Source organism: Entelurus aequoreus, linkage group LG08 (assembly GCF_033978785.1).
Source record: "Entelurus aequoreus isolate RoL-2023_Sb linkage group LG08, RoL_Eaeq_v1.1, whole genome shotgun sequence".
In the NCBI taxonomy this organism is placed as follows: Eukaryota; Metazoa; Chordata; class Actinopteri; order Syngnathiformes; family Syngnathidae; genus Entelurus; species Entelurus aequoreus.
Genome location: NC_084738.1, coordinates 8,158,215 through 8,171,294, shown reverse-complemented (window position 1 = coordinate 8,171,294; position 13,080 = coordinate 8,158,215). Strand labels below are relative to the sequence as shown.

The 13,080-nt window shown below is 32.9% G+C and overlaps 1 protein-coding gene across 6 annotated transcripts in view; it reads left to right on the top strand.

Annotated features, from left to right (window-relative positions):
• Nucleotides 1-13,080, top strand: part of LOC133655363 (calcium-activated potassium channel subunit alpha-1a-like) — a 157,030-nt gene that overhangs the window by 86,510 nt on the left and 57,440 nt on the right. For 4 of the 6 annotated variants that reach the window (XM_062055448.1, XM_062055447.1, XM_062055446.1 and 1 more), the window contains exons 6-9: nucleotides 415-490; nucleotides 2,077-2,152; nucleotides 2,248-2,418; nucleotides 7,438-7,529. In XM_062055448.1, coding sequence (XP_061911432.1) covers nucleotides 415-490; nucleotides 2,077-2,152; nucleotides 2,248-2,418; nucleotides 7,438-7,529 — 415 coding nt within the window. Of the gene's footprint in view, nucleotides 1-414; nucleotides 491-2,076; nucleotides 2,153-2,247; nucleotides 2,419-7,437; nucleotides 7,530-7,627; nucleotides 7,720-13,080 lie in introns of all 6 variants that reach the window. The other 2 variants (XM_062055450.1, XM_062055445.1) reach the window with 1 other exon arrangement.

The following is a 13,080-nucleotide window of genomic DNA, read 5'->3' as shown; positions in this document are numbered from 1 at the left end:
TACGGTAATTTAAGCTATATTGATATTATTTTCAGAGGTTTAAGATATATGAAGTAGCTTTTTAAAGCCATTCAGTTGACATGAAGGATATTGTTGGGGTTATTTGTAGTCCTATGAAGTTGAAGGATGCTCAGGATGATTTTGGGACTTGATGACCCGGCTGCTGATTGGTGGGTGTTGGTGCGACACCTTCTACCTGGTTCTGCTCTAATCCGCTCCTTCATCGCGGTCTTGCTCTGACTTTGATGTGCGGGACTGCAACTCTGCTATTGTATTGCGTGGTTTTAAAATAGTGGGAATGAATCCCTTCAAGCTGATAAACATGGAAGATGGCATGAAAGGTACCAACGCTTGTTTTTGCTTCAAGATGTCTTCTGAATAATCATTTCTTTGTGGTCTTTTTTTTCTCCACAGGCTTGAGGTTTTTAAGGGCCTTAAGGTTGATACAGTTCTCAGAAATTTTACAGTTTTTGAATATTCTCAAGACAAGGTAAGTCTCTCTGAAGTATTATGTCTTCTAATGTGTGCAGTAACTATGTATGTATGTATGTATGTAGAGTGTTTGAGTTGTTGCACTGCATGACGGACAATAAAAGCTTTATTTTAAGCTTTTTGCACAGATGTCACGTCAGCAAGAGCTTTTGAGAGAGAGCATGAAATGCATTAGAGTAATCTTCAAAGCATCAAATCTCAGCATAAAGGTCATTTAGGGCCAACCAGAAAACAATATATATATATTTAAAATACTTATATCATAGTTTTGTCAAGAAACGATCATTCTTAACCCAAAGTATTTAAGTGCTTTCATCCTGCAGTTTTTCTACTCACCACAAGGGGCATAATCGTGCCATAATGTTTGAAAACGATTTAATTAAATACATTAAAAGAATGTCATTTAAAAAAACGTTTTAGTCCTATTTGCCGTAACTTTTAATGCATGTGTTTTGATGACACACTTTTTTATTTATTTGTATCATTGATAATTGTGAAGGCATTGCAATAATACAATAATGCAATAATACACTTTTCAAATTTACAAATCAATGCGTCAATTTAAACCTGTTTTTTTTTACATATTTAATGCTATTTTTAATCTTATTGATATGTTGATTATACATTTTAGATTAAAAAAAACAAACAACTAAAATCAACTTATTTTATTTTTGTATTTTTTAATTGCGTGTTATACAGCAAATTATTTAATAAATATTAAATTCCAATATAAAATATAATGAACACAAATAAAATAAACATACATTATTTGTATGATTATAAAAACGTATAGTGAACATGTATTTGAATTATTTTATTTGTATAATACATAATACAATTAAAAATATTTTATATATTTATTGGTATAGTTGTATGTTTTTTTATACTAAATAAAAAAGGGTAATATTGAAAAAATGATTATATATATATACCGTAATTTCCGGACTATAAGCCGCTACTTTTCCCCCTCGTTCTGGTCCCTGCGGCTTATACAAGGGTGCGGCTTATATACGGCCTGTTCTTCTCCGATACCGACGAAGAGGATTTCGGTGGTTTTAGTACACAGGAGGAAGACGATGACACAATGATTAAAGACTGACTTTTCATATACCGGTAGGCTGGTTATTTTGATAACGTACAGGCGAGCACTTTGTATTACTTTGCACCGTTGTATTATTTGTACTCTGCACGAATGCTGTTCGCCATGGCAAAGATGTGAAAATTTGATTGAATGATTGAAAGATTTATTGTTAATAAATGGGACGCTTTGCGTTCCCAAACAGTCATCTCTGTCCCGACAATCCCCTCCGTGGTAGCAGGAACCCCTATATACTACGCTAATTACACATCAAAACCCCGCGGCTTAATAGTCTGGTGCGGCTTATATATGGAGCAATCTGTATTTTCCCCTAAATTTAGCTGGTGCGGCTTATAGTCCGGAAATTACGGTATATATATTTAAATAAGTATATTATGTTTACGTATTATATAAGTTTACATTTTTATTTAAACTTATATAGTTTTTATTTAAATATCGGTACGTATGTAAGGTTATTGAAAGTATTATTATTTCCAATCCCACAGTAACTCCATCAAGTTGGTCAACTTGTGTTCCATCTTCATCAGCACTTGGCTCACAGCCGCAGGATTCATCCATCTGGTGAGTGCCTTCACGCGTCGTCATGGATACGCGGATGACACCGGAAAGAAGGTGAACTCATTCCCATCCTTTTTCCCTTTTCATGTCGCCGTCAGGTGGAAAACTCAGGGGATCCTTGGGAAAACTTCCAGAATTCCCAAGCGCTTTCCTACTGGGAGTGCGTCTACTTGCTGATGGTGACCATGTCCACCGTGGGCTACGGAGACGTTTATGCAAAAACCACCCTGGGACGACTCTTTATGGTCTTCTTCATCCTTGGGGGACTGGTAAAGAACGCCTCGCCTTACTTTCTAAATAATGACCTCCAGGGGGTGCTGTTGCTTTACGTGACATGTGTATTCTGTGAATGCTGGGAGATGTGCCACACTTGAACTCAATTTTGTCTTTTTTCTGTAACACCGTCAAAATGGAGACGACGACTCAACTTAATCGTACATTATTCAGCCACTAAGAGGCACATTTTTAAATCATCACTTAACATTTATTACTGCGTTTGACACTTCCCTGCACTGCATAGTGGAATACATTAAAGTCTTTTATATCTTTAACTTGATATCGTATCTTTGTTGACATTTATTTGACATCATTTCTCAGCATTCACACAATAACCATCTTTAGTTATGTATCAACGATTATTTGTAGTCAGCTGTTCAAAAGCACTGCGGTTTCAGGTAGCTCCGCCCCTACCTGCCCATCCGACCCCTTTAACGCCCCCTCTCCGCCCCCATCCCTGCACTCCCCCCACCCCCGAACAACAAACACAAATACAGGAAGGATTTATTACAGCGCCAACACGTCATGCAATCATATACTGGACACAAATATAAACACGACATTTCTGTTTTTGCTCCCATTTTTCAGGAGTTGAACTTAAAGATCTAAAACCTTTACTATACACCAGGGGTCACCAACCTTTTTGAAACCAAGAGCTACTTCTTGGGTAGTGATTAATGCGAAGGGCTACCAGTTTGATACACACTTAAATAAATTGCCAGAAATAGCCAATTTGCTCAATTTACCTTTAACTGTATGTTATTATTAATAACTAATGATATTTACACTTAATTGAACGGTTTAAAAGAGGAGAAAACACGAAAAAAATGACAATTAAATTTTGAAACATAGTTTATCTTCAATTTCGACTCTTTAAAATTCAAAATTGAACTGAAAAAAAGAAGAGAAAAACTAGCTAATTCGAATCCTTTTGAAAAAATTAAAAAAAGAATTTATGGAACATCATTAGTAATTTTTCCTGATTAAGATTAATTTTAGAATTTTGATGACATGTTTTAAATAGGTTAAAATCCAATCTACACTTTGTTAGAATATATAACAAATTGGACCAAGCTATATTTCTAACAAAGACAAATTTCTTCTACATTTTCCAGAACAAAAATTTTAAAAGAAATTCAAAAGACTTTGAAATAAGATTTAAATTTGATTCTACAGATTTTCTAGATTTGCCAGAATTTTTTTTTTGAATTTTAATCATAATAAGTTTGAAGAAATATTTCACAAATATTCTTCGTCGAAAAAACAGAAGCTAAAATGAAGAATTAAATTAAAATGTATTTATTATTCTTTACAATAAAAACAATTAATTTACTTGAACATTGATTTAAATTTTCAGGAAAGAAGAGGAAGGAATTTAAAAGGTAAATAGGTATATGTGTTTAAAAATCCTAAAATAATTTTTAAGGTTGTATTTTTTCTCTAAAATTGTCTTTCTGAAAGTTATAAGAAGCAAAGTAAAAAAAATAATGAATTTATTTAAACAAGTGAAGACCAAGTCTTTAAAATATTTTCTTGGATTTTCAAATTCTATTTGAGTTTTGTCTCTCTTAGAATTAAAAATGTCGAGCAAAGCGAGACCAGCTTGCTAGTAAATAAAAAAAAATAAAAAAAATAGAGGCAGCTCACTGGTAAGTGCTGCTATTTGAGCTATTTTTTAGAACAAGCCAGCGGGCTACTCATCTGGTCCTTACGGGCTACCTGGTGCCCGCGGGCACCGCGTTGGTGACCCCTGCTGTACGCACAAAAGACCTAATCCTCTCAAATATTGTTCACAAATCTGTGTTAGTGAGTACTTCATCTTTGCCAAGATAATCCATCCCACCTCACAGGTGGGGTGTGTATCAAGATGCTAAATAAACAGCATGATTATTGCACAGGTGTACCTTAGGCTGCCCACAATAAAAGGCCACTCTGAAATGTGCAGTATTGCAAACCGCTCTCCCACACATCTGCCCTGAACAGTAAAAACGGGGATTCATCCGTGAAGAGAACACCTCGAATGTCCCCAAGACGGTGCAGAAATTATTTGGTTTTGCAAATCAATTGTTGCAGCAGCTGTCCAGGTGGCACAATCATGGAGGTGCACTCGCTGGATATGAAGGGCCTGGACTGGTGTGGTTACTTACATATGGTCTGCGGTTGTGAGGCCGGTTAGATGTACTGCCAAATTCTCTGAAACGCCTTTAGAGACGGCTTACGGTAGAGAAATGAACACTTAATTCACGGGCAACAGCTGTGGTGGACATTCCTGCAGTCAGCATGCCAACTGCACGCTCCCTTTAAACTTGCGACATCTGTGGCATTGTGCTGTGATAAAACTGCACATTTCAGTGTGGCCTAAGGTACACCTGTGCAATAATCATGCTGTTTAATCAGCATCTTGATATGCCACACCTGTGAGGTGGGATGTATTACCTTGGCAAAGAAGAAATGCTCACTAACACAGATGTAGACAGATTTGTGAACACTATTTGAGAGGAATAGGTATTTTGTGTATATAGTAAAAAATTTAGATCTTTGAGTTCAACTCATGAAAGATGGGAGCAAACACAAAATTGTTGCGTTCATATTTTAGTTCAGTGTATTTCAAGGCATTAGTCGTAGATGGCTTATTTTACACCTGATTCTAAACTGATGTAATCTTTTGTTATCCCTGTGACAATCCAATTTTTATAGTGATTTTTTTCCCTTAAAATGAGTAGTTAGTAATGCTTTGGACGATAGTCCTGTTAGTCTTTTTTCTGGTAGTATTACGACATAATGTAGATAACTTTTAGACATTTTTCTATTTTGATTTAGTAATTCTCGTAATGTTGTAAAAATCTGTCTTTCTAGGATTACAATTTTATTCTCGTAAAATTCAATTTTTTTTGTTTGGTCGAATTTTTTTTTAATTGCAATGTTTTTCGAACGATAATTTCGACTCATTCCCATGATATTGTGTATTTATTCTTGTAAAAATCAGACAATCTTCTTGTATTTTTTTTAAACTTTAGCTCACTTTCATTTTCTTTTAACATTACAAGATTATGCACAGATATTTTGACCTATTCCTTCGCATAAAAAATCTGACTTTTTTCAAGAAATATTAAAATGTTATTCTTTAATCTTTAATCTTATAATGTTGCGGCGTCATTGTTGTAAAATAACGTCTTTTTTCTTGTTAAATGAGATTATCATCATAAAACTTTAGCGGTCGAAAATGGATGGATGGACTTCATTTTTGTAAAAATCTGACTTTTTCTAGTACGTTTACGACTTTATTCCCATAAAATTTTGACCATTTTAAGTGGAAATTTGGTCTTCATTCTCATAAATTGCGACTTTTTTTTTTTTACCATTATAATATAAACTAGTTGCCATAATTTTGTGACTTTTTTAATGCAAAATTGTGTGCTTATATTTTCTTGTAATGTTATGCACATAAAATGTCTACATTTTATATTTGTACTGTGCTCTTTCTCCTACGTAAAATTAAATGATCATAAATTGCTACTTTTTTCCAATGATAACTGACTTATTACCGTAATGTTACAACTTATACTAATTTATTTACTTATACTTAATTTTTCTCAAGTTTTATCGTTATGTTGTGAGATAATACACGTAAAATTTCTACGTTTTAAATTTATATACCGAATTTTCCTGGACTATAAGACGCACTTAAAATAATTTTTTTGTCCCTCAAAACTCGACAGTGCGCCTTATAACCCGGTGTGCCTAATGTACGGAATCATTCTGGTTTTGCTTACCGACCTCGAAGCTATTTTATTTGGTACGTGGTGAAATGATAAGCAGTAGATGGCAGTCAAACATAAGAGATACGTGTAGGCTGCACTATGATGAAGTAAACAACATCAACATTTTATATGTTCCATTGAAAGTATAGAACATTAAACACGGCGCTCAAAAATCTATCAAAATGTTTTAGTACGACTTTGGTAAGCTATGAAGGCCGCACCGCTTGATGTGCTTCAACATAGGAGTATTATTATGGTGTGTGTATAAGGTAAGACATACGTATTATCTGGCGGGTTTTTTCGCAATATTATGCAAAAGAAACTTTTCTTACCTTCTGGTACCTGCTGATCTGTATTTGGGATCTGCATAAATCCTGAAAAATTGCTCGCGTCCGCAGTCGATAAGCTTATTTTTCTCTATCTTCTTGTTATGGGACATTCATCCTCCGCTGTTGCCATTTGTAGTATAAAGTAGTGTAAAGTTCTTACTTATATCTGTCAGTAAGAATCAGTTTATTTTCTAGTAATATTAAAATAAAATTTTTATAATGTGGCACGTCAATTTTGGACTTTATAAGTTCCTAAAGTATTACTTTTTGTTTCAACTTTGTATTTTTCATAGTATTACGCCTGGTATGATCTTTTAACCTTAGTGAAAAATAATTACTACTGTAATATTGTGACTTTTTCCACTAACTATTTCAACTTTATTCTTGTAATGTCACAAAATTATTCTTGTAAAACATTTTTTCTTGTGATGTTAAAATATTTTTCTCGTGTATTTGTTTTATTCTTGTGCTTTTTTTCCCCGTATTTTAACTTTAGTCAGTGTTTCTTTTTCAAATGGAAGCTATTCAAACAACAATGTACTGTATTAGAAAGGTTGCATGTATGTGATGGCGTTACTTAAAATCCTGCTGTTGTGTTTGTTGGTGAAAACATGGCACTTAAGGCTTACTCCTATACATTTTCTCATCATTGTTTGAATTTTCCCAACACAAATTGGCTCATCTGCTGCCATTCTTTTGTACAAATCTTTTTTTACCATGAATAAAAACCCATTTTCACGCTTTCTTTGTCCCAGTCTGCAATGTAAACTGATGTCATTTCAGGCTACATTGACTCAACTGTGGAATGCCGAAAGGTTTCCATTTATTCCCGCTCCTAAAGAAATGAAAGAAAATAGTCGGCCCGCCTTTTCTCTGCTGGCCTGTTTTTAGTCTCCTCTTCTGTCTCCTATCTTCTCCTTAGGCCATGTTTGCGAGCTACGTGCCTGAAATCATAGAGTTAATAGGCAACCGCAAGAAATACGGTGGTTCCTATAGTGCTGTTAATGGGAGAAAGTAAGTATTTGGAGGCTGCTGCTGCTGCTGCCGCCTCCACGCAGTGGAGCTTCTCTTGCATGCCATTTTTTGTTTCTTTTTCTGTTCCACGCATGTAGGCCATGTTTGCTCGCTACGTGCCAGAAATTGCCGCTCTCATCCTTAATCGGAAGAAATACGGAGGGAGTTATAACTCGACCAGAGGCAGAAAGTAAGTCCAATGTAAAGAGAAATAGCAGTGGTGTGGTTTTGTGTGACTTTTCCTGAAAACAAAAAGGCGACACTGTCTTCATGAAAGGAAGTGTCCTGTGAGATGTAAACGTCTCAGCACTCAAGTCACACGGTGACTGAAGAACTTGGCCAAGGTGCTTTTTGCTGCTGCTCTCATTTCCATGCTGCTGCTGCTGCTTTGTGTTTTACAGCTTGCTAGCAAATGTAAATACTTTCTTTTTTAGTGGTGACACCAATTATCCTACATGCATTTTTATTAGAGATGTCCGATATTATCGGCCGATATATGCGTTAAAATGTAATATCGGAAATTATCGGTATCGTTTTTTTTATTATCGGTATCGTTTTTTGTTGTTTTTTTTAAATTAAATCAACATAAAAAAACACAAGATACACTTACAATTAGTGCACCAACCCAAAAAACCTCCCTCCCCCATTTACACTCATTCACACAAAAGGGTTGTTTCTTTCTGTTATTAATATTCTGGTTCCTACATTATATATCAATATATATCAATACAGTCTGCAAGGGATACAGTCCGTAAGCACACGTGATTGTGCGTGCTGCTGGTCCACTATTTTCAATCATTACTAGTTTCTATGTAACTGTTTTTATATTGTTGTACTTTCTTTTTTATTCAAGAAAATGTTTTTAATTTATTTATCTTATTTTACTAATTTTTTTTTAAAAAGTACCTTATCTTCACCATACCTGGTTGTCCAAATTAGGCATAATAATGTGTTAATTCCACGACTGCATATATCAGTTGATATCGGTATCGGTTGATATCGGTATCTGTAATTAAAGAGTTGGACAATATCGGAATATCGGATATCGGCAAAAAGCCATTATCGGACATCCCTAATTTTTATGTTAAATAGTCTAATCACAAACTTAGTACCACAAACTTTTTTCTTGTAGAATTAGATTTTTTTTTTCTCGCGCGATAATTCTACTTATTCCCAAATGTCCCTGGTTTTTTGGACTGTCATCAATTTCCAGCTTTTCGCCATCATTTTCTTGCTTTATTTTCATAAACAAAGGAATAATTCTTATAATGTTCTTCCTTTATTTTTCGTGAAATGACATCTTTCTCGTAATGTTCTCACTTCATTCTCGTAAAATTCAGACTTTTTTCTTGTAACGTTTACGCTTTTAGAACTTTTTTCTCTGAATATTCTCACTTCGTTCGAGTAAAATTACAACTTTTTTCTCATAGAATAAAATGAAAAATTCTCGTAATGTTCTTGCTTCGTTCGAGTAAAATTACAACTTTTTTCTCATAAAATAAGAAACAATTTCTCGTAATGTTCTTGCTTCGTTATAGTAAAATTACAACTTTTTTCCTCATAAAATGTCAAATTTTCTTGCAAAGTTCTTGCTTTATTTTTGTAAAATGTCAACCTTTTTCTCATGTAAAATTACGTATTTTTTCTCGTAATGTTTATGCCTTGAGAACTTTTTTTCCTAATATTCTTGCTACATGCTCACACAATTCCAACTTTTTTCTTATAATGTTCTTGCTTCATTCTTGTAAAATCACAACTTTTTTCTTGTAATATTTTCGCTTTAAAAAATTTATTTTCGTATATACTCGCTAAATTCACTTAATATTCAAATTTTTTCTCATAATGTTGTTGCTTCATTCTCGTAAAATTACAACTTTTTTCTCATAAAATTCCTACTTTTATCTCATAAAATTTCTACTTTATTGTCATTTGTTCTTCATTCATTTTGCTGAAATGTTTTTCTGTGATCAAGTAAAATTCAGATTTTTTTTCTCCCTAAAATTACATCTTTTTTCAATGTGACTTTTATTCAATTTCTTTTTACATTGCTCTTTTGCTTCGTATTAATATTCCGACTTATTATTCTGACTTTATCCCCAAAGTTGCAACTCGTTTTTTCTTGTAATAATTTGACTTAATTTTCACGTTTTAAATTTGCTCCCATAAAGTTCAGACTTTTTTATCATCATAATTTGAGAGTTTAATAAGTTGTTGGTTTTTCCCATATTTACACTTGCTTGTCGTCAGTGTTTGTTTTTGTGTGTGTGTGTGTGTGATTTATGTGTTAAGTGTTGGCTTTCTCTTCTAAATTGTGTATCATTTATTCTCACCAATTAAGTGTTAACATTACACAACTTTGTCAGATAATACGATTAGTAAACTTCAAATGGAATTTCAGATCTTAAAATACATGAAAATAATGTGATATAAAACATATACAGTATAAATGTACATTATAAATATATTTATAAAAGTATATATATATTTATAAGTATTATAAATATATAAAATATACATGATATACAAATAAATGTGAATATGTGCTTTGTAGACTAATGTCAGCATTACATCTGTGCCAATGTTTTTTTTCAGTGCTGGAAAAAAACACTATTTTACTGGCTTTGGCTGTGCTTTGTTGTTTTCTTCCTGGCGCTTTGCTTCTGGAACATTCCTGGCCTTTATCTTCAGTCTGACCTACACCCTCGGGACTAGACGCTACATTTTGTAGTTCGTTGACATTTTGACAAGTGTGTGTGTTCTTGTTTGCCTTCTTGCAGCCAGAGAGCAAGATGAAAATACTGCTTTTCTAGTCTTTTGGTGTTGGCACAAAAGTAACCAACTGTGGAATCTGTTAAAGTGGCTCCCGTTCATGTCAACAAAGTCAACCAAAACCCGGTTACACGGTATTAAAACGCACAGGGACTTCCTGTTCAGTGCAAAGGAAGTTTCAAAATAAAAGCATGACAGTATTAAGCATTTATTGTAGTCAAGACATACTGTACAGCGAAGTTAGAGTAGCCATTGTGTTAGATAAGAGTATAAAATATCATATGAAAATAGAAGAATGCAGATAAAAACTACCGCAGGTTAAAAATTCCTTTTTTTTATTGTTATTTTCTTCATGTCTCTGGCCAAATGTGCAAACAATGGCTAGTTTTAGTTTTGGTTATGTTATATTTGGTTATGCTTCAGTCAGCCAGTCCCTAGTGTGTCGACATAAACGGGTTCCACTGTATTGAATTTTTTTTGTAGTAGCATCTTGTCAATAGATGCAAGCTGTTTGGTGTCCCGCTAAATCACAGGTATCAAACTCAAGGCCCGGGGGCCACATTATTTTATGTGGCCCACGAACGCCTGGGAATAATATGCATTAAAATAATGCTTAATCTTTTCTTACTAAATATATTTGTTCTTTTCCTTTTGACATTAAAAATCATGTACTGCATGCAATTGCATATCTTTTCAAATTCAATATTATCAAAATCAAAATATTATATTCTCATGTATTCCAAAATTTTTTGTTGTTGAAATAAAGATAAATACTGTACTTAAATATCTGCTTGACTTATGATTTCAAAACAAATTATCAATCAAATTGTAGACTGTAAAATTGACAATAGATTTTATGTTTTTTTTTCTATACACAGTAAGACACTAAAACATTAAAAAACAAACAAAAAAGATTTTACAGTAAAAACAAACAAACTTTGCTTGAATTTTACCGCTAAAAACAGTGGTATTGTTTTTCCATTTATTAAATGGTTTTATATGCTGTAAAAAAATCACTGCTTTTACTATAAAATTCTGGTGACTAAGTTGCCAGTTTTAAAAATTGTATTTTATTTTTTTGCAGCTTCTGTAAAAAAAAAAAAAATATTGTTAATGTATTATATACATACACATGTATATTCATATATTACTCATTGTTAAATCGGCCCTCTAAGAGCAACCGTAACTGCGATGTGGCCCTCAATGAAAACGAGTTGGACACCCCTGATCTACACAAATGCTAGCCTACAGTAGTCAGAAAAAAGCCACAAGTGTCCTATTTTCATTGGTCTCTTGGCAAGAAGGCAATTAAGCACATTTTTCAATATGTCAAAAACACTTACTAAACTTACTTTCCTAAAATCGTTAGCTAGCTACATGCCTCTAAAAAAAAATTGTCAGCGCTAGATTTTTTGTTGCTTTTGGCTCTTGTGCTTCTTTCATCTGCAAAAAACAAACTTCCGTCAAACTTTTAGCGCTCTTGTGATTGCTTTAAACTCGGTACGTATGCTTCAACTTCCTTCATGAAGTCTTGACCTTAAACTGCTTATTTAGTTTCATCAATTGCATCATTTTCTCTTTCCTCATCTGACATTTTTACACTCCAAATCATTCCTCTGAAGCTTTTTCACTCCAGATTTAATTGTTTAAACACACAAATGAAAGAAGTTAGTCTCACTTAGATTCTAGTGGCAAACCTTGCATTGAAAAAGCATAAAAATAAAGATAGTTTATACATATTTTCTAAGGATAATGTAAGTTACAACATTTTCAGCTGTGGAGAAGAATTGAATAAATACAGTATTTAAAATATACATTTATGAAATACATATTTTGAGAAATATTGTGTTCAAATATCAAGAATAACAGGACACACTTGTATTGAACTTGCTATTAATTTAAAGGTCAGAAAATGTATTATAATTAATACAATGATTTTATCTGCAGCACATAAAAAAAAACCTCAAATTCAGTCTGTGGGCGAAAATGTGGAAATTGTTTACCATTTTCATTAATTCATGTCTTAATTATAATACTAATTGGAGTATTATTCAATAATTAAAATTGTATTTTTCACATACGTCTGTAGTACGTAAATTGTTTTATGGTACATTTTTATTCCAAAAAAAATATATATATATTGATATGTTGGATGAAAACCAAAAAAAAAACAAAAAAATGCATTGTATTGTAATTTATATAAACAAAGGGTGAGAATAAGTAGTATTAATTTCTCTCCACCTAACAGTCAAATATATATTTCTTTATTCCAAGTCCCTTAATCTTACTTAATTTGTTTTTAAACTGCTGAAAGTATTTCCATAGTAAAGTATGCTTTAGAGCAGGGGTCACCAACCTTTTTGAAAGCAAGAGCTACTTCTAGGGTAGTGATTAATGCGAAGGGCTACCAGTTTGATACACACTTAAATAAACTGCCAGAAATAGCCAATTTGCTCAATTTACCTTTAACTCTATGTTATTATTAATAATTAATGATATTTACACTTAATTGAACGGTTTAAAAGAGGAGCAAACACGAAAAAAATGACAATTCAATTTTGAAACATAGTTTATCTTCAATTTCGACTCTTTAAAATTCAAAATTCAACCGAAAAAAAGAAGAGAAAAACTAGCTAATTCGAATCTTTTTGAAAAAATTAAAAAAAGAATTTATGGAACATCATTAGTCATTTTAGAATTTTGATGACATGTTTTAAATAGGTTAAAATGCAATTTACACTTTTTTAGAATATATAACAAATTGGACCAAGCTATATTTCTA